At 42.2% G+C, this 25,792-nt stretch overlaps 2 protein-coding genes across 2 annotated transcripts in view; one reads left to right on the top strand and one right to left on the bottom strand.

The window, feature by feature from the left end:
• The first annotated feature begins 98 nt into the window (after window positions 1-98).
• kif25 (kinesin family member 25) lies at window positions 99-6,744 on the top strand. Its single transcript, XM_070926398.1, has 15 exons — window positions 99-167; window positions 308-373; window positions 1,367-1,486; window positions 1,717-1,858; window positions 3,361-3,464; window positions 3,581-3,666; window positions 3,758-3,797; window positions 3,889-3,956; window positions 4,053-4,127; window positions 4,293-4,439; window positions 4,685-4,861; window positions 4,964-5,118; window positions 5,226-5,471; window positions 6,174-6,329; window positions 6,593-6,744. The coding sequence occupies exons 1-15, from the start codon at window positions 99-101 to the stop codon at window positions 6,742-6,744; spliced, it is 1,803 nt and encodes a 600-aa protein (XP_070782499.1).
• Window positions 6,745-10,785: 4,041 nt separating this feature from the next.
• The window catches only part of wasf1 (WASP family member 1), a 28,751-nt gene continuing 13,744 nt past the window's right edge, over window positions 10,786-25,792 (bottom strand). The window contains exons 4-8 of the mRNA XM_070925803.1: window positions 25,539-25,656; window positions 15,230-15,393; window positions 13,536-13,715; window positions 11,114-11,685; window positions 10,786-10,943 (exon numbers count right to left, since the gene is read on the bottom strand). Coding sequence (XP_070781904.1) covers window positions 10,786-10,943; window positions 11,114-11,685; window positions 13,536-13,715; window positions 15,230-15,393; window positions 25,539-25,656 — 1,192 coding nt within the window. The remainder of the gene's footprint in view (window positions 10,944-11,113; window positions 11,686-13,535; window positions 13,716-15,229; window positions 15,394-25,538; window positions 25,657-25,792) is intronic.

Genomic DNA, 25,792 nt, shown 5'->3' with positions numbered 1-25,792 from the left:
GATTATAAGACCTGAGAGGACACGACTTGATCAGTTGAGAAGGAAAGGGACGAGGCCATCCACTCTCTTCTCCACCAGCTTCTTTTCTTCGAGGAAAAATGCCTCTCTTTATAAACCGGGACCAAATATTTGCGCATCAGGTGCACCTGCTGGAGCATAAACTGAGGGTAAACTAGTTCAGTGAATGCCACATGTGAGATTAGTTTATTAGAGATGTTTTCCTAACAACTCTACACACATTAGTATTATTATTAAAACCCGGACTATTTGTAATGTCCTGTGGGAACATGTTTCTCTCTGTTTGCAGAGTAAAGAGGAGCGAATACTGGAACTGGAGACAGAGAATGCTATTCTTCATTTAAGACTTGCTGAGGTAAGAAGATTTCTGCCATTCATTACTTACAGGCTCAAAGCTATTATGCCTCTCTGATTATTCTGCTTCTCTAGGAGTTGGATCATGTGATTTAATGCGACTTGAATGTGTATCCAAGATGCCCACTCTATGTTTATATTCGCTGTATGGAGCCACGCATTCTGGTGGACAGTGGAGATCAACCAAGCCTTTCAATTTATATAATGAGTTTAATAACGAGTCGCCTATAAAACGCTGGCTCCCATCTTTTGTTTACCCACAGGCTTGCATTGCATCGGACAGATAGTTGATACTGTCTGATAAAGATGCCATCAGAGAGCAGATGTTTACTAATTTCACCTACATGCTTTACTCACCACATCTTCCAAGTTTATAGTTGATTGGCCAAATGTTCCTTATGCTGTACAGTATGTCTCTGTTATATGCAGACTACGTTTAAGCAGGCAACTAGTATTAAACAAATTAATTTGTCTAACTGGGTTTTTTAACATTTTGACATGTCATAGCAGAAAAAGCACAGGTGTAATTAGTATGATTTAATTGTTTGCCAGGTCCAGGGTTTATTGTGCTTGTTTGCTCATGGCTTTATTTATGATAAAGTGAACATCATAAATGTTATTGATCACACCTGTGCTTTTCATGCAATGGCAATCAAATAACCTACGAGAAAGGTCTATTGCGTGGTGTGTAAAAATGTAATGTGAAATGTTCCCTGCTATCTCTCAACATGTTGCATGCTGTGTGGCACATTGGAGCGAACCATCTATTAGGGAGATGTGTTGGTTTCTATGTTCTACTCAACAGTCGACAAACAAACCAGCCTCACAAAAACTTGTGTATTGTGTTAAAATTCAATTTCGCAATGAAGCGTCACATGACACGAGTGGGAGATAATCATATTTCAGCTGCTAGTCTGTAGTACTGTCGGCCTAAAGTAAGAATGAAGTGGCACAGTGGTGCAGAATAAGTATGTTGATGTTCTGTCCTTTTCAGTGTCTGGGGAAACTCCGTCGGGACCACGACGAGGAGACCAAGGCCCTGAACCATCAGCACCAGAGGAATGCGCAGAAGATAACCCGGTCAGCCCTTGCCAACCTCCTGTCTGAGGTCCAGGTACAAATGCACTGACATGAATATGAGTGTGTGTGCACATGTTAGTTGTGAGTTGTATTTGCATCTGTTTTGTTGAGATGTTTCGCTAAATAGCGTCCAAAATAACAAAGAGCAAACTAGAACGGAAACTCAGAAAGACACACACACACACACACACACACACACACACACACACACACACACAGACAGAGCCCTACACAATTCATTTGTCCTCTCTGTGTTGGTGGCAGGCTGTGAAGCAGGACTTGAGTGAAGTTTTTGCAGTATATTTGAGTTTTGCCACTGAGCTGGAGGAGCAGAGCAAGCAGCTACTGGAAAAAGTGGAGCAAGCCAGCTGTTCTCTAAATGGTCGCCGTGGAGACGAGGTTCAGAGTAAGTATCTGAGGGCGTGGCACATTAGGTGAACATAGATGTAGCATCTTTGACATCGCCCTTAGGTCAGGATTCTGAAGGATCAGTTGTCTACTCTGCAGCGCATTGTACCTGAGTTATTTGAATGATTATTCAAGGTTATTTAAACGTTATTTTTGATCCCTCCCTTCTGGTCTCACATTTTCTACCTCTCACTCCTGTTAATCATGTGTTCTGCTTCACCCTCTCTGTGTGTCTCTCCATTCAAAAGTGGTTTACAGGTTACGTGCTGGTCGTATCTTGATTAGGTGTTTGCTGCTAATCCTCTCACACTGTCCCTCCCCTCTTCGCTCTCACCCCGCCCTTCAAGGTTGTCCAAGGTTGACTGTCCTGTTCTATGCAGTTCCATAAGTCAGCTGGTCACCATGGCTCTGATGATTGGTGAAAACTGATCTTGTCAAATACTTTGGCCCACACAAGCCTGCTACAAGCTGCTCCAAACAAAATGGCTTTTTATTGTTGATGTTAGTTAAGTGAGTTCACATTACTATCAACACCTCCAAGTTATAATTTATACTACTGGGAGATTTTTCTTATGTTGCATTTTATTTCCTACTTTGCATTGTAGGGCTGTTAATTGATTTTGAACTTCATACGTCACATGAGCTTTGTATAGTTCATGATTTACAGAGCTGTGCTGGTGTGGTGGGTTGGTTAACCTTCTGTTGGGCTGTTAAAGTAAAAATCTTTTCTAAATTAGATATAATATGCATCATTCCAAAAGCTTTGCGAAGTCAGTACATTTTTAAATTTTTTTTTACATCATCAAGTAACAAGAATCTCATTGGTAGAATAATTGTGTCAAACCCAGAGACACATCCTGGCGCTGTTTTTCTGCTTTCAGTTACATGATTAGGAAACTATTATTTTGGATGCAGCAGCAGCACCCAGATACTCTTTTGTGTTCTTATTTAATGCATTAAACTACATTTGCTGGGAACAGATAATAAATATCTTACATGTCCACACAGCCAAGCAAGTACAGAAATATTTTACAAGGAGAGAAGATATTTGAGCCATTTTTACTGTCATGTGAAATCATTAAGAATAATTTACACTTCAAATAATTTTTAAACACAGAGCAAAAATCTTGGTCATTGTACGCTGTTCTGTTCTATTTATGTTCAATCCAGTCTATTATTGAATGTCTCAGCCTGTCCTGTGTGAATGGAGGTGTTTGGTGCCAGGTGTGTGCTCCAGGATTAAGGACTTGGCCTGAATTCAAAGATTCAGAACAGAAGCCCCTGGCTTTGGAGTCGATTGTTGCACAGACAGCCATTTATTCACTTTACACTACAAACCTGACCCGGTGGCACGCGGTGCCCAGTGCAGTGCAGATGCAGCCACTGGAGGCTTTTCAGTGTTCATCTCGTTTGTTAACACACAACGATAGGATCATTCTTCACATTTAAACTTTGATTGGATTATTTTCCTGTAACTATCTTTCTGCTCTCCCTGCCCAGACTTGCAAGCTCGTGTTGCAGCTCTGGAGCGCTCTCTGGAGGAGGAGGGGGAGAGGTGCAGGGCAGAGAGGCAGAGGAGGAAAGAACTCCATAACACAGTGGTGGTGAGGACAGATGTTTAGTGTTAAGTGTCAGAAGATAATGGGTAATACAGGAGGTTCATGAAGAAATACAGCATATCTGCTAAGGTCTGATGTTTGAGCTTCTTGTTTTGCTACAGGAGATGAGAGGGAACATCAGGGTCCACTGCAGGGTGCGACCAGTTCTACCCTTTGACCACGTCCAGTCCTCCACCCCTGGATTGCGGTAGGTCAACACATGATTTGTCACTAACAACATGAAATACTGTGGTGAGATAAAGCTAAAAATAATCCAATTCTATACTTTTCTCTATCAGCTCTACGTCATCAGAAGAAGTGGTCTCTGCAATCAGTGACGTGAGCTTCACAGACTCGTGTTTATTTATTTATTTATTTATTTTATTACTGCCTCAGTGTCCTCACTTTTTTGTGTGTTTGTTGTTTTAAGGACACGGTGATGGTGAATTGCATAAAAACAGGTGTTCCAGTGCACAACAAAATGTTTGAGTTTGAGAGGTAAAATCAAACACTAACATGATGCAATGTGCATTTATTCTGTTCAATTTTCATTTAATTAATGATTACTCACTGTGGTGACTTTGTTTCTTCCAGAGTGCATGGACCAGAGGATTCCCAGGATGCCGTGTTTGAGGAAGTCAAGCCGCTCCTCACATCTCTGCTGGACGGGTGAGTGTGAATATATAGTATACAGTGTGACTATATAAATCCCATGTCACTCAGTTTTCTTTATGAAACACTACCCTGCGTGAATGAAGAACAGACTGAATGATATACACGACACACAGCTGCAGCATGAATTGAATGCCATCTCTCCCTCTCCCTGCCCTGCAGCTATAATGTGTGTATCATGGCGTACGGGCAGACAGGCAGCGGGAAGACTCACACCATGATGGGATCCCAGCCGTTGGAGGAGCACTCAGGGACACAGCAAGAGACGCAGCAGGGTATCATCCCCAAGGCCGCTGCTGAGCTCTTTCGGTGAGACAGAAAGGATTTTTTTTTATTCCTTTGTATTTGTGATATTTACAATATGTAATGACTCAATTCTGCAGGAATGTTTTTATGCCGTGCTGAAAACCACAGATCTGGTCTAACTTAATATACTCTAATTCAGTCCTTCAATCCATCAGGAATAATGTAAATTATTGTAATAATATAATTGTTATGAACTTATTTTCTTTATCATGGTTGTGTATCTGTTCCTGTGTGTGTTTGTGACCCAGGCTGATTTCTGAGAAGCCTACAGAGAGCCACACGGTGGAGGTGTCAGTGATGGAGGTGTACAACAACGAGGTGTTTGACCTTCTGGCCAGAGATGAGCGGGGCAACGCCACTGGCCAGCGCCGGGACGTCATCACCACCTCCTCTGGTACCAGCCAGGTCCCCTCCCTCACATACGAGTGAGTAGTTACTTAGTTATGATTTATATGATGATAAGATTTATAGCGGCTTTAAGAAATGAAATGCCAGGTAATGGTGTATGTGTTTCACATGTTTTACAGGCCTGTGTGTAACGCCTCTGAGGTGATGCAGATCATCAGCAGCGTTTTGAAGCTCAGGGCTCACTGTCCCACCCTCATCCACACCGACTCCTCACGCTCTCACCTCATCGTCACCCTCACCATTTCCTCCAAGAGCCCCAACGCACTGGCCCTGGGTGAGACGCATTCATACACACACACTCACAGACCCACACATGTCAGCATAAATGACACCCAGTGGCCACACATTCCCACATTGTGACTTTATTACCCCTCCATTCAGCTCGCAGGCTACAGAGTGCCAAGAAGGACATGCAGCGCTCCACCCAGAAGGAGTGGTGGAGTCCACGCTGTCGCCGTGCCAACCCTGCCGCCCGCCACTCATCTGATGAGCTCTTTGCAAGCTCCGCCTCCTCTCCCTGCCGCTCCCCTTCCCTTTCCCCATGTCCTTCCCCCAGGCCCAGCATCTCAGAGGCTCCGTTCAGGACCAAGCTGCAGCTGGTGGACTTGGCGGGGAGCGAGTGTGTCGGTAAGAAGGGCTCAATACTTAGGAATGTGGGATATGAGAAAATGTATCCCTAATGTTTTAAGATGCACCTGGCAATATTTGTACTGGAAGATATATCCATATTAACATGCAAAACTGCAAAAGACGCCTTTAGGCATATGCCCAATTGAGATGCTGTAGATTGGTTAAACTACTGCTAAACATTGAAGTGAAGTGTCAAGTGGGTACACGTCTTTACTCTGATGAGGTAATTCTTAAGAGACAGCAGTGAGTGCTCCATTCAAAGCAAGCTGGAAAATTACGTCTTTCTCTTTGCTCATTCCTTTTGCGTTGTTTTACATAAAGCATCATAAATCTGACGGGCAGTACTGATAAACAAGAGATTGATGACATGACATAATTGCTATGTAAGTGTTTGATATTTCAATTAGAATAGTTGCCAGTTACTTTGAGCTGAATATGCTGCTTCGTGCAGATTTAAACCTGCTCAGATGTGTTGTGTCTGTTCTCTGTAACCATCTGAACCATGAAATATCAAATGATTACTCTACACATGAAGGTTCACAGTACAGCCACAGCTGAGGCCTTTGTAATGACCTATTTATTAACTTTCTTTACGCAGGAAAGAGTTCACTGAACCCAGTACAACCACTGACTGTTCACTGAGCAGTTCAGTTAGCTGTAGGGCACATGAATAAATGTGTGTTTGTATGTGTGTACCAGGCATGTCTGGAGTTTCGGGTGCTGCTCTGTGGGAGGTGTCCTGTATAAACCGCAGTCTCTCTGCTCTGTCTGACGTCCTGGGAGCTCTGGCTGAGAAGAGACCACACGTCCCCTACAGGAACAGCAAACTCACTCATCTGCTGCAGGATGCCATAGGTGAGGCACACACACACACACACACACACTCTCTCTCTCTTATGACCCATGACTCATGCTTGCCGTGTCTCCTGCCTCTGGGAAAGACTCACGATTCAACCCCACGATGTCTTCATCCAACTAAGACAAACACTGAATCACTCAAAATAAGGAAAAGCAACAATACAAAATGTACAATGCATGTAATTAAATCTAATCTTTCCATTGTTGCTTAACATCTCAATCTTGAATCTCCTCTTGCCCTTCTCCATCTTCTCCACCAGGTGGCGACGCCAAGCTGCTGGTAATGCTGTGCGTCTCTCCCACTCAGCGCTTCATCACCGAGTCTCTGCAGTCTCTGGGCTTGGGCACGCGGGCCCGTCAGGTCCAGAAGGAGCTACCCAGAAGGAAGAACAACACCCTCAAAGTTAAGTGATGAGACGGAGAAAGAGATTTCATCCTTTGCAGGTGCCGTGGTAGATCCTTTTATCAGAGATTCCAACAGAACTGATTTGAGGGGTATCCCTCCAGATCCATGTCTGCAAATGTGTTATTTTTGTTTGATAGAGTATGTGGGCCATTTTTAAAAGACTGGCAAGTCCACAGCCTTAAACATTATGACTTATTGCAGTTATTAGACATTTTACTTGATCAATGGGTTACTAGATGCTGCATGCTCATTTGTATTAGCTGGGCTAATCCTGTTTTAAACTCCTAAATTCTAAAAGAATAACTATAGTAATAGAATGATTTTGGTATTTCTTACTCCTAGTAGTTACTTAAACTAGGAAATAAATAGTTTTTTCCTAGCATTGTTTGTATATTTTTGTTTTTAAATAGAGCTTGGTAGCATTAAATGTCTTATAGGACTCTCTGAAGCTGCAAATACTTGTATGATGCTTGAATTTAAAGCACATTATTAATGTGTAAATAACCCTGGCAATAAGTAGTTTTGATTGACTATGAAATTACACAAAAGTTGGGTAATGTTAACTAACTGTTAACTTATTTTATTTCCACTTTCATAGTCAACAGTCTTGTGTATACAAAGGCTTTCTGACTGAAGTAGTCCTACATGTATTCTGCTGTAAATACATTTCAGTACTCGCTGCTCATGCCATGCCTTCTCTCTCTTAGTGCTTTGGATGCAGCCATGTTTATATAGTATTTATATACATTTTGATGTATTCTGTATCTGTTATCACCTTTTCTTTTGTTTTTTTTGGTCACGCATTACAAATCTTTCAAACGCCTTGATAGAATAGTCTCAGTAGAAAATGGTGTCAATATTACTTTAAAATAAACAGATGATGTGCAAATATATATCTCTTTCTGTATGAGTCTGTTCCAGAAAAGAAATTAGTGGAAACTTGGTGTCATTAGGTAATTAAAAACATTGTGGAGTCCCCTCTGGTTGCACACTGTCCCTCCTAAAAATAAATGATTCATATATAGTTTATTGCTTTCTATACAAACTACTTCCATTACGGGGAATAGTTCCAATAAGTCTGCTGCTGTGTAGATTACAGTAAAGAGGAACACATACAAAAACACTTCTAAGTCTAATATTTAGCTTTTGTTTCACAGTAAATTATTTGGAGCAGCTGGCAGGCGGAGTATTCTGTGTGAGCATTATTCAAGCAGGGAGCCGTAAAAACTGATTGTCCAATGTGGCAAAAGCCATCAGCGTGATACTAAAGTACACCAGCTGATGATGACTTGCAACAGCTATTTCAGGTCTGTTGACTACAGTTTAATGTTGGAGGAAAACAAATCCGGCCATTTCCTCCAAGGTGAAAAAGTTGAACACACCTTTAATCAGCCTCCTCCTACCAGCGTGCTGCAAACTGCGATGAGAGCTCTGCACAATGTATTGAAGTTATAATCCACGCAGTCCAAAGCTGACGTGTTTTTGAGACGCAGATGTCATGTGCCGCCCTGACGTGAAAGCTGAAATGCCCAAAACGTCTTTTGAAACTGCAGGCTTAGAGGATAAAGAGTGACAGGACAAAAAGTAAGATTAATAACGAGAGTGACAAGATAATAAACATGAAGTGAGGAAGAGAGAGAGGGGAGGTGAGAAGACGAGCAGGGTGAGAAGTGGAAAGAAACTGGAGAAAGATGAGTTTAAGAGAGAATGAGACAAGAGGGAAACAGAAATAGAAGGAGGCGAGAGTGAAAGTGTGACGGCACATGAAACTGTGAACTTTTCATTTTAACCCCAGTTCTCTATCTACATCTGACAAACGGAGGCATTTTCTGTCAGAATGGTTCTTCTCTTCCGCAGGTCCAGATGTGGATCATTTGGGAAAACCCCTCCGATAAACTCCAGGGCTCTGTTCTTCATACATGGAAGTGAGTTAGCTTGATTTGATTGTTAATGATTTGGCATGAGCCTGGATTTTTCAAAGCTGCCTTAAAATATATGTTGAGCTGTTCAGTTAGGTGGATCATGGGAAAGACATTTTAAGGTATGAACTCATTTTCAGATAAAAATGACTTCTTTTCTTTAAAATATATCAGACAACAGTACAATCTCTTGGTGCAATTATCACAAAATAACTTTCACAAAAGAGATAAATGCCTACGGTAAGTTTGACTGTTAAAAGACGAATGGGGCCAGAAAACATTTAACTGACATGATGATGATTTGTCTTTTGAACACCACATTTTATGAAACGTTCTTGCATCATAAATACAGACGGGACTCTGTTCTTCCAACATGGCTAAACTACTCCAGGCTAACCTGCTCATCCAGATAAAATGATCCTCTTAATCATGACTATGATCCAGCTAACGGTGTACAAGCCTGGCCTTTAGCAGTTTTGAGCTTAACGACTTGTTGCTCAGTTATCTGCATATGAAGAACAGGACTCAGCTGAGGAGATGAACATAACATTAGATTTTTATTAATTCAAGCAAACTGTTACAGTCAACAGTTACATAAGTTACATGGTATACAGTATTGATCTAATCTTTTTCTTTTTTTAAACCAGGGTTTCAGTCCCCCCCGTCCATCCCCTCCCCCCAAACATAGAAACAGCAAATCCATACAAGCGCAGGCAAGTAAGTAGTAACAGCACAATACATTCATCAACTCAACGATACGTTTTGTACGAACAATAAGGCAAGTAGAAGAAAGACCAAACGAACGAACGGAAAAGGATGGCAGACATTTTCTTTGAAATGAGCTAAAACAAGGCATAATGTATCCTTCTCTTCCAGGCCTGAAAGGCAGTATCACACAAAATGTATTCTTTTGAACAACAGTTGCTGCTGTAGAACCAAACGAGGTAAGGCTTCTCGTTAGTGGGCAGGTACACAGTAAAGGAGGATCTGAGGGGAAAGCTGCCTTCAGTGGTGTTGAGTGGTTTGTACCTGGTGTCGGTCAGACTCTCATTAGTTTTCCTCGGCACACTGAATATTCATCAGGGACAAAAAGAGAGGCAGGAAATCTGATGTACATCTACAGCATCTAATCACTTCCAGTGTCCATTTCTATGGCAAAGAACTTGAGAAAAGGATGGGAGCTCAATATAGTAAAAACCAATGGCTCAGTGTTTGTCTTTGACATTGGCTGATGTCAACATGAGCACACGTGGCTCCTTAGAACCTGGACAGACAAAAAAGCTCAATCTCTTGGCATACATTTCCCTGGGGTAAAAGTTAAAGTTAGTAAGTGGATGGATATGCACACGCATGGCCAAAGCAGCCATGCGCTTCTTCTCCTTCATTTTCAACCATACAGCAATCATCACATGACATACCAACACAATCTTTTGCTTGTTCTAAGTGGTAAAGTCAGTCCTGATAACAAGAGAGGAAACAAAAGACAGCCCAGCTGGTGTTCACACTGAGTGACTGTTCATGTAGTGGTCAATATCAGCAACTACTGGCCTGTTAAAACCACTAATGTTTCTTCAGAAAAAAGGTAAATAAAAGACGATAAAATAAAACAGCATTCATTCAATGCCATGTTCAGCCACCAGGTGGCAAAATGGTGCTGAGAACTAAGGATAAATGCAACATGCCTTCATTTTTTCCTTTTCTATTTTCTTGAGTTTTTTTTGTTGTTTTTTTTTACATCGACGTACAGATAAGAAACAAAAACAAATGGTTCCTCAAAAAAGTTATTTCATGTATAACAATAGTAAACATGGGGGATTTCATAACAAGAAATCCAGCAGAAACAAGGTCATGTGGTAGTGCAGAAAAGAATGAATGCAAAAATTTCTCTTGGAACACTAAAGAGACAGACGAGGGCGACGTGGAGATTCTCCTCCGAACACAAACCACAATGAGACAGAGATATGACGAGATAAAAAAGCTTGACAGAGGAAAAGTGGGCAACAATGATATTTCGCTTCTTTCCAGAGTACAAAGGATGGCGAGGTGTGGGTTGGGGGGGCACCTGAACACGTTTGTCCTCTGCCGCCAACGCTGCTTTTTTTCTTTTTCTCCATCCCTCTGGTCGCTATCACTCCATCCAGTCTCCTTCGTCAAACTCAGACTCGTCCTCGGAGTCGGAGTACTCCACAGCGATGCGGCGTGACAGGATGGTGGCCACGTCATTGCCAACACGCTCGTGCTTAGCCTCTTGCTCTCGTTGCTCCTCCACTTTCCGCAGCTGTATGCCTGGAGTGGGAAGAAGCAGTAACAGGCAGGGAAAGACTTTAGTTTACGATAATGTAATGCGATGTCTTCAAATTGCTTGTTTTGCCTGACCAGTAGTCCAAAACCCAAATATATTCAATTCACTATCATAGACAATTAAGTAAATATACAAATTCGAGAAGCTGACCCACCTTTCCTGATGGCTTCCAGCAGAACACTGCGTGCATCGCTGATGGGTGGCAGATTGGCTGGATGGTGCCTCTTGGTCCCCACATCGTGCATGATGTGGGGCGGCGGGGAGGCCATGGCTCCTGCTGAGGGGAAGGCCGGCAGAGGTGGCGGGCCTGACAGACAGGGCGAGGAGCTCCGTGCTCCGGAGAGGGGCAGAGGAGGAGGCGGTGGGGGAGGAGGCAGGATGGAGCCGTCCGAGTGGGTCCCGGAGCCCATGGGTTGGCCCCTGTCCAGGACCTGTTGGAGACGGGCCGGGGAGGAGGAGTGGAGGGGAGGTGCAACGGGTGGAGGGGCCGGGTGGAGCACCCCTGGGGCGATCTGGAGAGGAGCAGGGGGAGGCGGGATGGCTGGGGGATGCTGCTGGACTGGTAGAGGAGGAATGGGAGGAGGAGGGGTGCCCCGCAGGCCTGTGGAGGGTAAAGGGGGAGGTGGAGGGGGAAGAGGGGGAGGCGGTGGAGGAGGAGTGTTGGAGTTGAGGCCTGCTGTCCGGGCTGGAGACTGGGGTCTGCTGTCTGAAAAACCCGAACTGGAACTGGAGGGAAGGAGAGAGAAAGAAAGAAAAGGAGGTCATCCCGGGGAAATGCACTGCTGAAGCGGGAAGTGAGCGAGGCAAAGTTAAACAAGTGTGATCTTTCTTCCTTATTGTACTTAAGATGCTACAGTAGGACCAACTAGCTCTACACTGCGATACAAGAACAATGCGGTTTCTTTATTTCCATGTCATCTACATGGACCATCAGCGGGTGAGGAAGCCATATCATGTATGTAGCCATAAAGTGAATATTTAAGACCCCTTTAACAAGATTCTTGTTTTTAAAACAAGTCAGCTGGAAACATTAAAACAAAGTCACCTTCAGCATTGCTCAAGCATTGCTGAAAAAGTTCATGTGAAGATCAAAGTTTGTTTTGCTCTGATTTGTTCAACAGACAACATTGGTTCATAAGACAAATGATTTCTTTCTTTTCAGTGGAACAATGTGCAGCAAGTCTTCATGCTCAGCCCACTGCACACCTTAAATTTCATGTTTAGAAAGACTGACACTGATATAAGTAATCATACATACAGTAGCCTTTTCAAATGACTGTCGTCAGAGAGGTTTAGATGTTTGGATGGAGTAATGATGCGCCTGTAGGGGGTCTTTAACTCTCCCACCAGCCCTTACAAAATACTGGAAATCACAAAGAATCAAAGATAGTCTACCTGAATATCAATATGAGAGTAAAGGACGCTGTGTGTCAGAGAGAGCATTGAAAGCAGAAGCATCTAGATCTTACTGTAACTCGTACATTAAAGATAGAATGTTCTCGGTATTGGCCATTAACTGATTGTCAAGCTATGTGGGTGGATTGAGCTACTAACTAGGACGTTGCAACACAAAGACCGACATGTTCACAATCAATTTTCTTCCTACGGAGAAAATTACTGCAGACAAAAAGCACAGAGAGAGAGAGAGAGAGAGAGAGAGAGAGAGAGAGAGAGAGAGGGAGGAAATAATAAGTATTTCCTCCAAACACACTTGAGGCTGTATCGGTACCAATAGCTCCTTGATGTGCTTCTTTAAATGTTGTGAAGGCGTAAAGTCAGAAAATTAGAAATGGAACACAATGATAGTAACTTATACAAGGGAAGAAACAGCAAAACACCAGAACCAAAAGACTGAAAAGTAGAAGTAAATAAAAGCAGGCGACAGAGGAAGGTGGGGATGAAAGAGTTAGTGAGCAAAAGGAGAAGATGGCTGCAAGGACTTCTGCAAAAATCAATGAGATATTTCTCTGGTGCTGCAGCCACAGCCTTAATCATTCCCTCTGATCTCTCCATCCCTTCTAACAGTGACATATGCGGCAAAAGTGCGCAGCAGAAAAACAACCTGTAATACGCTCAGTGGCCTTAACACTTTATTGATCCTGCCCTTCTCTGAGCCTCGTCCTTTTTTTTCCCCCTTCAGCTCTTTGGTCCACAAAACCTCAATCTACCCATCCATCTAGCACTCCATCCATCCCTTCTTCCTCTCTGCGTTTTCCTGCTGAGCTCTAACAGAGCGAAAAAACTACTCCCAAAAAAAGAAAAGTAATGGAATGCCACTCACAACGACCAATTGATCCATAAGAGGAAAAAAAGGAGATAAAAACCCCCCCAAACAAATCAAAGAGATGGGGAAGGGATGAGTGCTGCTTGTGAATCAGACACAAGGTGAAACAGTATTTACAAACGATTCTTCACACTCAAATCTGTTTTTCAGCGCGGTAAGTTGGAAAACAGAGCTACAGCAACTTTCTGGCAATGTGGGCGAGCACCTACTGCTATTATTAAAACGATAAAGTATTTCTAAAAGGTTTCAGAGGGGGCATAAAACTGAGGTCATGAGTTGTCTCCTGTCCCACCTGATCACAGAGGGTGGCTTGATCTCTCCCAGTGGGTGCATGAGAGGTGGAGGCGGTGGAGGGTCGTGGGGCCGCGAATACATTCTGTCCCCGGTACGGTTCAGCAGCTCGTTCATCTGGCTGTAGGGCAGCGCCGCCAGCGAGAAGGGCCCGTCCAAATGTTCCATGTACGAGGGAGCCCTGAGCAGAGAGATACGTTTTCATTTTCTCACGTGTTCCCTTGCTGGTTTTTGTTTTTATTTAGAGTCTATTGTCACTATTGTCTGTTGTTCAATTGTACCCATGGCTCCCAGCTGTTCAACCTTATGGCCCCTTGTGAGAGAACCACCGTTGATAGCTTGTACTCACATTATTTACAGCGCTTCGGTCCTCCTCGTCTTCACGTAAAATTCATTCACATTCATCATGAATTTCACCTGATGAAGGTCTGAGTGACTGTGATTCTGAGTTTCTGATCCGACACATGTCTATAAGACTTTACGATGTGCAAGAACTTCTACGTAATTGTTACCCCACGGCCCCCAACATTAATGTGATGTCTACTTGTGAGCCGCATCACACATTTTACTGTACATGTTAAGTGGTGAGCACAGACAAATACCCTTATAACCTTCTCCCAGATTCATCTGAATAATGTTTCAGAGGCTTGAAAAGGTAAAACATTCACTATTTCAAAAGCAAAAAGCAAAAATGCAAGATAAGTAATAAAAATATGAATATGATTTTGTGTAGCAGGCTGTGTTTTTTCTTCTTTCTTATCCTGTAAATCCTACAGGATGAAGATGATTTACCCCCAGGTTGGGAGCTATTGTAAATGACAACAATACTGACAATGTATCACAAGGTCATGGATGTAAATGTTCCTAGCCATTACACAGAGGTGGTCTAGAAGTTAATGTGGTGCACACAGGTACAGCCCTCTGCTTACTTTAAATACATATAGATTCATTTTACATGTGTAAAAAGAATTGCTGTATTTTTTAGTTGAAGATGGGAGGTAACTAGGAAACAAGCTTGAAACACTTCGACCTGTTATTTACAATTAGAGATGACATGATGTGATTTAGATATTTTAACACAGAAAATTTAATGAAATACAGAAAGTGGCATCATATAGTACTGCTGGGCCGCCAACATGGTGCAGCTAGTGGCTATTTGGTCATAACATCTAGGAGCAGGCATTCACTGTGGTATCAATTTACTTTAAGTCCCATTCATGGCACTGACAAATCCAAGACAACCACCAATTTGCATAAAATCTTTTCATACTAATCACATTGACTGGCAGGGAAATGATTGAATATGAGCGGCATTGGAGCTTTGAGGCACAATAAATGCAATCACCACTGTGAGGAACCTTCATCATTGCCGTTGTCGCTAAATTGCAAGAACTCGTTCTCAGTGGAGTGGGCACAATTAATTTTTGTAGATCGAGTGATTACATCCTGCTGTCAAATCTGTGTTTATCCAATCAGTATTTCTGAAGCTCATTGATACTTTAAAATAAAAGTTATACTGTACATTCTGTATTTCCATGGTTATAAGGATGTCTGTTCATGTTAGTCCCATCATTTGACACCTGCTGGTAAATCATAACAGGCTAAGTAGCACTTTAAGACCTAAAAGTAAGACCTGAATGTTCGTCTCTGAGAATTTCAGCCCAGCTGCTCCCAATTTCCAACTCCTTCACATACCTGTTGTCGTGGTAACCTGCAGATCCGTTGGCCTCTCTGTGTTTGTCGTCAGGTATGTCTTGGGCGAGCTCTGCACCCAGTGCCAGTTTCTGCCACTCCTTTTTACGATCGTGGGGTGCCCGTGGTATCTTCTCCGGCTCCTGTGGACGGTCTATCGCCTTCAGCTTTGGTAGGGGGGGGGTGAGGAGGGGCAGAATGGGATGGTGGAAGTGATGGTGTGGGACGGTGAGAGGAGACGAGAGGGAGAGAGAAAAGATAACAGATCAGTTGCTGTTAAATAAATTGTATTTGTCATCTTCTAAGACAAAACAAACAGTGACTGCCTGTTACACTATATCAACAGGCAAAGGTGAGGGAGATTTTTAAGTAAAAAGAAGCATTTTATGACTGTTCACACACAATTAAATTCTAATTTAAACATGGATCTAAGTTGGCCCCTCTGGCCATTTACACTTTGCTACACCCTGTTTGTTTAACTGTACATGTGGTATATAAATACCTATATACCAAAGCCTCCACAATTCAACTTCATTTTACATAGCAGCTACTGTCAAAGCGTCTTCGTGTGATAAACTAGGTGATGAGGACTTAATAGACAGTGTACTGAATTAGCTCTCTGAAGCGGCAAATCACACAGATGTTTAACAAAAATACTGTCGAACAGGTTTGGGAACAGGGAGTGCTTGTTGACTGTCTTGGACCACATCAAACTGATTATAAAAGCATATATTTTTACTGACGCATGGAACTCAGAAAGTAGTAATAAAAGGGACAATTTGAAAAAAAGTTTTTACATATTTACTCAGGTCCATCGACAAACAGCACTCCCTGCCTCCCAGACTGCAGCATGACTGACTTTCATCACACACGATTGTAAAGAAACTGAGCAGCGAGCTGCTGTAGCAGAAATCACACACAGTGTTGAAATAAATCGCTGTATTTCCACATACCTGCCCTGGAAGGTCTAAGTACCTATAGACCTGATCATACATGCGGGGGTCCTGCAACTATAAGAACAAAAACCACAAGAGAAGCACCAGGGGTGAGGGGAGGGGGTTCCAAAAAAATCAACTCTGCACAGGATTGAGCACAACACCGCTGCACAGTCAACGGGACAAAAACAGAGCGGGCAGTGAGAGGAGGTGGGACAAAGGGGAAAGAGGGGAAAAGAAAAGTGCTGTTAAACAGAAAATGACAACGTGCGCAGCTCGGGGGACGTCACAATGCAGGTAGGACACACACACAGTCCAGTGCAAACATACGCACACACACACACACTGGGAAATAACAGAGGCAAGCTTCAGCGCAAACAGAAAGAAAACGGAGGTAGAAAGAGAGAGATCTCACTGGAATGGGAGGACAAACTACAAAGGTGTGTTTCTACATGTGAGGGAAAACTGTTAAACCAACAACAACAGCTCACACTGATGAATGACATGCATAACAAACACACACACATGCTGGAGTCAAATCAAAATAACACACAACAGGTTCAAGCACAAGAACACTAAAATGAAGAGGGGAGCATTTCACAGTTCAACTAAATACTGATATGCATGAAATGACTTTCTCAATCAGCTTAGTTATCCTGAGCCACTTTATACATTCATTATAGAAATGAATATGCAATTCTAACATATACAATTCAATTAAAAGCACATTTCTTTAAGCATTAGGCTGATTTCGTTATATATATTTTTCTTATTGTCAACAAATCCCATGAAAAGACTAAATCCAGCATTGTGTTAGCAATACGTTAGCTTCCCTAGCCTGCCCGTGGCACTCTGGTTTCATACTGAAGATGTAAATTTAAAAACATACGAGCTCTATGACGCAGAGGAATAAGATACAACAGGCTTTGGCTACACAGACAACACTTATTTCAATTCAATTCATTGTTGGTTTTAGTCTTTTCATGGGATTTGTTGATAATAAGAAAATTACAGAATATTGCCAGACTTATCCTTAAAGTGTAGGTCATTATAAAATCAGGTATTAAGCAAGTAGTAGTAGTAGTACAGTATGGGAGAAATTTAATACAATCTACAAACTGCCTTTACACAAAACATAACATTTTCCCCCTGTTGGCTTTATAGCTTCTGAGGAATCAAACAATTATTGCAATCCTATTTCTAGTAGCGAAAAGACCATGCAGTTTGTTTGTGAGTGTACACATTCGTGTGGTATGTGGTAGTGAATCATTTCACTCAGAAATGTTTCAAGGTGAGGCAAAAAAAAAAGAAAAGGCTTCTGAAACATAATTTCCAGCCTGTGGCCCAATACTAATCCATTTCTTTTATGTCACTTACATGCTCCAGGATGGCCTACCCTGCTTATTCAATAACTCTGTGTGTGTGTGTGTGTGTGTGTGTGTGTGTGTGTACGCTGGTCTTCAAATGAAACATGCTGGCTGACAGGCGGCTGATTCAACACAACGTGGGTTGTGGACAGCATCTCCTCTGGTTTGGCTAAATGATGTTGATCCTGCCCGGCCACCGCTGAGAGCAAGCGTGGGAATAAATACTAATGGTAATGCACATTGATTAGGTTCTTCATCATGGCCCATTACCCCTGAGGAGGTATTGGCTGAGTGGTAGCCTCCGTGCTCAAACACACACACACATGCACACACATTCAGACATCCGACCTCCTCCCACTCTGTTCCTGCACATTTAATATATCTGTGCTGACAAACTGAATATCATTTATTCCAAACATGAGACAGCAAAGCACCCTGACAACACTGTCTGCTGAGGCTGAAGGAGCTGCAGCAGAAGGTCAAATATTTTAACTCATCGTCCTCTGCCATTTTCCAAACTGTGCCGAGCCTCTAAAATTCAGCAATTTCTGCCAGATAATTTGGAGGATTAATTTTAGTCTGCCTGACCTCTGACTTCCTGAAAGGTTTGCGGTCATCATGCCTTGGCAATATTTAAAGAAGCATTACAGAGCACATTTGCAAAAGGTGCATCGTGCCATACTACTCAGAGGTTTATAGACTATTGTTATGGGATGGCAGGAAGGACAGGTGGTAGACAGATAGAAAGGTCAAGGAAACAGGTAAAGTAGTCAAACACATAACGCCACCATCTGTCCGACAGAGTGAAGGTTTCAATGCAGCAACGTGAACGTGAAAACAGTCTGGAAAAAAAGCAGAGTAAACAAGGGAGGGAGGTACACTGTGTTTGTATGAGAGAAAATGAGAAACAGTGCATATCTGTGTGTGTGTGTTTGTCACAGCACTATAAATGTAGCTAATTTAACAGGGCTGTGAGCCTCTGCTGGGTCGCCATCCTTCATCTGAGCGGACTGGTACTGGCAGAGGAAGTGTCGCTGTGTAAGCACTGTGCGCGTGTGTGAGTGTGTGTAATACAGCAGTTATAGATTTATGTTATATGCAGAATGCATTCTCATGTGTCTGTCTGTGCACATATTCATACTCACTTGTACTTGCAATTTTTTGTGTGTGTGTGTCTCTGTATGTTTGTGTGAATGTTCAATGTGACAGACTCAGCAGAACTGCAGTTATGTTATTGGGTAAATAACCCCCACAGGGAGGCACACAGAGGGCCACTGGACCACCCTGACAACAACACAAACCCCTCACACAATACACACACCACCACTGCTGCTGCTGCTCTATTGGATTTTTGTACAGAATTGTACAGTAATTATCTACAGCTATGGATTTTACAGATGAATGTAATAAAATAATCAGTGTGCAATTAAAACATTTAAATTTAGAAAATACTGGGTGTGCAGTCACTCGGATTGCAACATTCTGGTATTATGCATTATCATGAAGCCTCATGGATATATCGAATATGCTTAGCGAGCAAGCTAAGGAAAAAAGCTCTAATCAAGAACAGTATGTTGAATGCAGTCACGGATACCTTCATTAGCAGAAAAGCAAATGTGTATGTGAAGCTATTTGATTTGATATCTGCAACAAAGAGGAAGACATCTCTGTTCAAACGTGTGTCAGAAGGTGTTAGTTTGACCACTAAACCAACGCCAACGTGCAGTTAAACTCAAAACCACAATCACAGAGTTGTTGTTAGTGAAGAGTCTACTCCATGGCTGCGTCCCAAATTCCCTACTTTCATAGTATCCTTTCCTACTTCATAGACACTAACATGTAGTGTGGCCAAAACACATTGTGAACGTTTAAAGCATTTAACCGTCAACATCCAAGTTGTAATTAGGACTGGGAAACTCCAATGTATCTGACTTGACGCTTCATAATACAGAAGTGCCTGAACGTCATGTAAATGGCGATGCCCCATGTCAGCAAAGGTCTGATGTTCAAGGCGATAAAACTCAAATTTAATGGAGATATTGTTATATTGTAAATGTGCAGTATACCCTCACTCGACCAAGTCTGTAATCATACAGTTGTCCTATTACGTGAACACTCGCAAGTCATAAAGAAGGGAGTGTCTCCCATCTCTACTATCCATCTCATATGACGTGAACGTAGCGTAAGGCCATGTTGCGTTTAAAACTCAGCACCTTATTCTGTAATTGAGCAAAAATGCACTCAAGAACTAGTCAGACTAGGAGGATAAAAAACATATTCAGCGGCTCCTATCCCAAGAGTAGAACTGGGATGCAGTCAGGGCAGGTAAATATTGGAGGGTTGTTAGTAACAGGGTGGAGGTGTCGGGGGGCTCACTAGTCCAGAGCAAACCAGAGGGTGAGTGGATAGAGGAGGGAGAATGAGGGAGGGCTGCAGGCTACCTCATGGGGAGCAGATGCTCGGGCAGGGTGGGGGGGGTCTTACCTCTGGGGGAGTGTGGAAGGGAGGAGGAGTTTCAGAGAGGACTCTTATGAGTCCATTGGGACACACAAGATAAGGGATTTCCAGCTGCATAGAGTTAGACAGAGTTAGACCAGAATCCAGCATTATTTCTACAACTTTTTTCCACCTGGGGCACTAACGAGATCCTATATACCACTGAAACAGTACAAAATATCACACACATGTTCAATTGTATTCATGTGTGGCTTAAAAAAGTCTTGTCAGGCTGAGTTCACAAATATAGGTTTCAGCACTGGCACACGTGTTCTAATCCAAAGTTAGAAAACCACTGTCCTGCCTCACTTTCATTGGCTGCTCTTGCACCTGTAATGACTAACAAACACTGAAACAGTGGCGCTAGCATCCAACAAGCTACACGGAGAACACAATTAGGTGTGCTAAAGTGATCCAGTTTGAAGTCACCACTTTTTGATGCCTGTCTCTTTGAGCAAAGTGTCCAAATGGTGCAGGCCCTTTAGTGTGTATGCAACAGTGATTGCAATGTCATGGCAGAGCATGTCCTCTCACTGACTGGGCACAAATTCAACTCGCTGCATTACAAGTTGACCAGTAGAAAATGTAGAGTACATACCAAAAGTTAATTTAGGGAATACATGTCTTTGCTTGCATGCAAATTGCTGCTTTAATGAGGTGTTTGATAGTCTAAATCACGTTTAGCACATTTCTCAATCCTCATGTGTAAAAAGGTGCTGTTGAAGCAAAAAAATCGGCCCTTGAAATCAGCCATTAGAGAGCTTCTTTCTGGTCAGAAACAAACCATCATTAGGGCTGCCTGTTGTGGAATAATTAACATGCATATTCTGTTGCAGGAAGATAATGATATTTGTCCACTGTGCTTTACTAATGATAGTTGAGGCCACTGTTGCCAAAGCATCATGTTGAAAGGTCAACATGAAATCCATTTCTCTATCTTCAAGTGCTACGGTATCTGAGGAATAAAGAACCTGCACGATCAGCTCCGATACTCTGAACCTCCACCATAGTCTAGAGACACACAAAAGTGTGTGTGTGTGTGTGTGTGTGTGTTGACAGTGGAGCAGCCTTGGATGTATGCAGCTGCTGTGGCACTGTTCAGGGTGTCAGCCTCGGTCCATCTCTGCGTCTCGCTGGGGGGTAAGGGGGGGTTAAAGGATTGTGGCACCTTAACATTAGAAATTTGTATCAGAAAGCAGTAATGACCTGGACATAATGCTCTTTGCTTATTGCTATTGACATATCTATCTGCTCTGGTGTGCCGAGAAAAAACTCAAAAATATTCATATATATTATCAAAGGAGTAGAGCATATCCATTTTTTTCTCAGCTGTTGTCATCAAATAATGACGAAAACAGCTCCACAAACGCGCACACAGTTGATATTTCTACAGATCTGAAATCGAATCGAATCTAATCTGAAACTGTAACTCCACTCGTGACCATCATGCGAAGCTAAACTCAACAATCTGAATTCAAGAGCTGGTCTTTCACATTGATGAGATCAAAACGGCCCTCAAAACAAAGTTCTTTTGTTATTTTTATTTTCATGCTCAGAGGACACATACAGCATGAAGACAGCTTTATTCATTTAAGCACAAACACACACACACACACACACACACACACACACACACACACACACACACACAAGGATTATGTGGGTATCCCATGAACATAGCAAGTAAAAGTAACAAAAAGGCTTTTTGTATTTATTGGGGTGTAGACCTTAATTATCTCCTTGTAAACACAAATTCTGGTTTTATTGACCCACACAAACAGCTTCATCCCTACTGATACTGTAAACCAGATATTGGCATTGTAAATTTAAGGCCTTGTAGCCATTTGGTACTTTGACATTTAAATCGGTGGAGATTTCTTCAACAGCCACCTGTGACAACGTGGGAAAAACATTTTATGCCGGTTGGTTAATTAATAAAGCCATCTCATTAACTTGCAACAATGGACACCCCCTGGTTTTAATGAGGACGGGCAGCCGTATTTGGAATTCAGAAAATATTTCCCTACTTCTGGACAAGTAAATGAAACAGGAAAAAAAAGACTGAAATTTAAATGTCAATATATTCCATTGTGACGATAAGGCATTTCCAGCTGCCTGAGCCTGTGGGTGCTATAATGAGACAGGAGTTGGAGAGGCAGAGCCAAAGGGGCGTCTCCACAGGGGATCCAGGCACTAGAGACAAACCTCGATGTAGTGTGGACTCAAACACTGATTTCAAAGAGAGGCAGCAATGCTCTCTTGCCAACTTTCTCTCTGCGTCTCTTTTGCTTCTTTTTCTCCCTGGGACTTTCCTCTCGCTCTCCCTCTGCTCAGCACATAGTCTACTGCTAATCCACTGAGGGCGAGGCTAACACAGGAGCTAATGAGATTAGGACACTGTAGGCTTCTTTTCCCTTCTCTCTCCCCTGTGCTGCTTTTCATTTATCACTGGCTGCTAATCTGTGTGTGCTTGTGTGTAACGTAGTGAGTGAAAAGGGGATTTAGACTAACTATTAGTGATGTGACTCAGTAAGAAAATGCCTGGTGATTGAATACCATGAATATCATGAAGTAGGGGATAACGTGCAATGTGTAACACTGTACTAAATATTTCTACTCTTGTTGTCAGGTTTCCAGATTTCAATTTTGGTAGTGGAGAATTCAATTACAATGTAGTCTCACTGCAGGTGACATTTTGGTTTTAAACATTCAAGTAGTTTCTCTCTTTCAACATTCACACACAAATTCACAGTTTTTCTCCACTTTTACATGTTTGACACTGTAAGGAACATTTTTACTGTTCACTTCTACATGTAACCCCAAGCCTCCACGAGGAGATACATTACATTACATTATGAATTTTAATCCTCATAACATGATGTTTTTCTGTGACGTATTATACAAACCAGAACACTGGCACTTAGCATGAGGAAAGGTCAAGGTTGCTTGAAAACTGGACCTACTGTAGGTGAATAAATCTCTCAAAAAGAGGTATTAAACATCTATACACTTGTACTGTTAAAACAGTCTAATTTATAACCGCGTATCATGACTGCCCTCGTCATCACTTTGCTCACTGAGTCATTCAATCTGGTCCTTCGACACCCTGGGCTAAAATATTTGATTTGCTGTCTCTCCTCTGTGGTGTAAGAGGAAACTTTGACCTGAACCCATGAACCGTGTCTCCCTGTACACCAGCTGAAGTCAATTGGTTTTGCTTCTCACTGGAAGGCATCCAACCCCCTTTCTTTCCCTGGTTCTATGGATACACTGAGTGATGTATTTAGAAAAACTTTCAAAGAGTCAGTACCACAAAGCTAGAATTCCTTTAAGAAAAAAACAGATCTCTTTATCTGAATTCTCCTTTGATTATTGATCTTCTACATTACAATCCTGCCTGTCATGTATGTTCATCTACATTTTCTTAAAAGGTTACCCTTTTAATATTCTTTCTTCCTCCTCTCCTTCCTTTTCTTTTCATTGTTGACTTTTTTAAATGTGTTAATAAGATGGGAGGGTGGAGAAGATTTTTACCTTTACTGCCATTCAGTGTGTCCAACAAAAAGTACAGTATATAAAACAATCACGCATTTTCTATGTTCAAAAATCCTTGATGATAAGGCTGGTGGAGAACTCAATTATTGTTTACATTAGTCTTGTCTGGAACAAATTTCATTGTAGAAAACACATGTCATATTTTTACATGTGTTTTGCATACATATTCCATTTGTATTTGTAATTATTGTAATATTAACTATAATTATAATATAACATGAAGTTGCAAGAGTCAGAGTGTAGACTGACATTAGGGAGGAGAGGAAGAGAGGGAGAGCTGGAACAAAATGTGTTGGCAGCCAATCTCAGATAGCGTCACACTGACTGACAGGTGGCGTGGCCTGTCAGGTCCTTGATGCTGCAGCTGCATGGTAGATTGTGGTTGATTTAGATCTTTTTTAAGCATTTGTCTGTGTATATCCATGCCTGTGTGTATATCTCTGTGTGTGAGTTAACAATGGTGAAACTGTCATCATGAAAAATATTTAGAAGTTTGGAAGGAAAGAAATCTTTCTGGTGAAATAATAAAGGTGGAGTATAAAGGGTGTATATAATTACTGCAACAAACACACACACACAAACTTCATGACAACCACCATGACTGAGAGGCACATTAAGATGATGTGGCAGAACCACTCAATGAGCTATGTGATGAAATGTAAATCCATCAATGATTTACACACAAAATTTCACCCATTTGAGTGTATATATATATATGTATATATGTATGTGAGTGTGCATAACTCTAATTTTCCACCCCTCACCCTTCCAGTGGCTGATTCTACATGCTTTCCATAGACACACACTTATCCTCTCTGCACTGTATTTGCCCTGATCCTCATTCAGACCATTTATCTGCCATCATGGTTACACAAACCAACAAATATGTGTGCGTACTTCCTCTAATCCATCCTGCTTTCCCTGTGAATGTCCTCTGGACCTTTCCATGGGGTCTGTCTAACCGCCAGTGTGGTGAAGAGGGAAATGAGCATGGCTTTACAAGCTGAGCCCACCGGAGGCTTTAATTAGAATGAAATCATTGGCATGAGCTTCGGCAACAACCTAAACTTCTGAAGCAAATAAGGCCTGTCTGCTGTTGCAAATGAGCTTAGTGTTTCATTTTAAATCCATGTGTGTGTATTAAGCTATCATAAAGGTGATGAATACTAAGCCAGAAAACTAATTCTTGGCTAAACTTGCCCTCTGTCCTCTCTGCAGCGTTCCCACAGTCATTAAAATCCTCACAACCAACAAATTATATCCTCTTCATTCACATGAACCCTGCGTTCTAAATCACTCTCCTTATTCCTCATTGACATGACTGTAACAGGCTTTGATTGATTGTGAGGGGGCAAAATGTGGAGCACGCCCTGCTTCCAACGCAGGGAAACGCAAGCTGGTGCTGATTAGAGCTCCTGATGCTGAGGGTGGGAAACCCCTCTATTTTGAGTAGCTCTGCATTTGATACGGGAGAGGGATGGATGTGCAAGAGCTGTTTTATTTAATTTGTGTGCTTCTGTGCAGCATCAGATTGCGTGTGTGTACTTCCTCATGAGGTGTGTTTGTTTGTGCAAAGAGGTGACGCACAGTGCGGGGGCAAGTGAACAGCAGATGCTCCCATTAATTAGATGTAATGATCACACAAGTAATAACTTAGAAGGCTGACTGGAGGGAGAGTTGATTCATCTATGAGTGGTGGCTAATTAATACATTACTACATGAAGTCAGGCCTGTGAATCTATCAGTGAATCACCCTGTTTATTCAAGCAGGGCACATCAATCTGTATCTGTGGAGAACACAGGAAGCCTCTTGTTCACTCCAACTTTGTGTCTTCCTACTAACCTCGGCGTTCATGTACTCACAGCCCGCCGCTCATCACAAGCCCCTCCATCTACTGCAGTAACCAGAGTAAAATGTACCGTGCATCGCTGGGACCATCAGCTTGTAATTATTCATACCTTCTGTTTCCGTCTCTCCTTCCTCTTGTCCTCAGTGTCCTGCAGCATCTTCTCTCTCCACAGGTCAAAGAAGTAGGATGGATTGGTGTAGAACTTCAGACCCTCCTTCCCATCATCCCTGCAGATGGCCAAAATAAACCAAGACATCTCGTTACATTTTGATTGGCATGCTGGAGGAGTAGTTTTCTTTCTTTTAAGAGGTTAAATAAAAACATCACATAGATCTTGTGAAAAAATGTCTGGACCTTTGGGAG

Source organism: Enoplosus armatus, chromosome 19 (assembly GCF_043641665.1).
Source record: "Enoplosus armatus isolate fEnoArm2 chromosome 19, fEnoArm2.hap1, whole genome shotgun sequence".
NCBI classification, from domain to species: domain Eukaryota; kingdom Metazoa; phylum Chordata; class Actinopteri; order Centrarchiformes; family Enoplosidae; genus Enoplosus; species Enoplosus armatus.
The sequence above is the reverse complement of the archived record's forward strand: the minus strand, read 5'-3'. Positions and strand labels throughout refer to the sequence as shown.

What these genes read in the sequence shown, in the direction of transcription:
- kif25 (XM_070926398.1), top strand. Translation starts at nt 99, where the DNA reads ATGCCTCTCTTTATAAACCGGGACCAAATATTTGCGCATCAGGTGCAC. An exon ending in GCCGCTGCTGAGCTCTTTCG is followed by an intron (nt 4,440 to 4,684) that starts GTGAGACAGAAA and finishes TTTGTGACCCAG; the next exon opens with GCTGATTTCTGAGAAGCCTA. An exon ending in CCCCAACGCACTGGCCCTGG is followed by an intron (nt 5,119 to 5,225) that starts GTGAGACGCATT and finishes CCCTCCATTCAG; the next exon opens with CTCGCAGGCTACAGAGTGCC.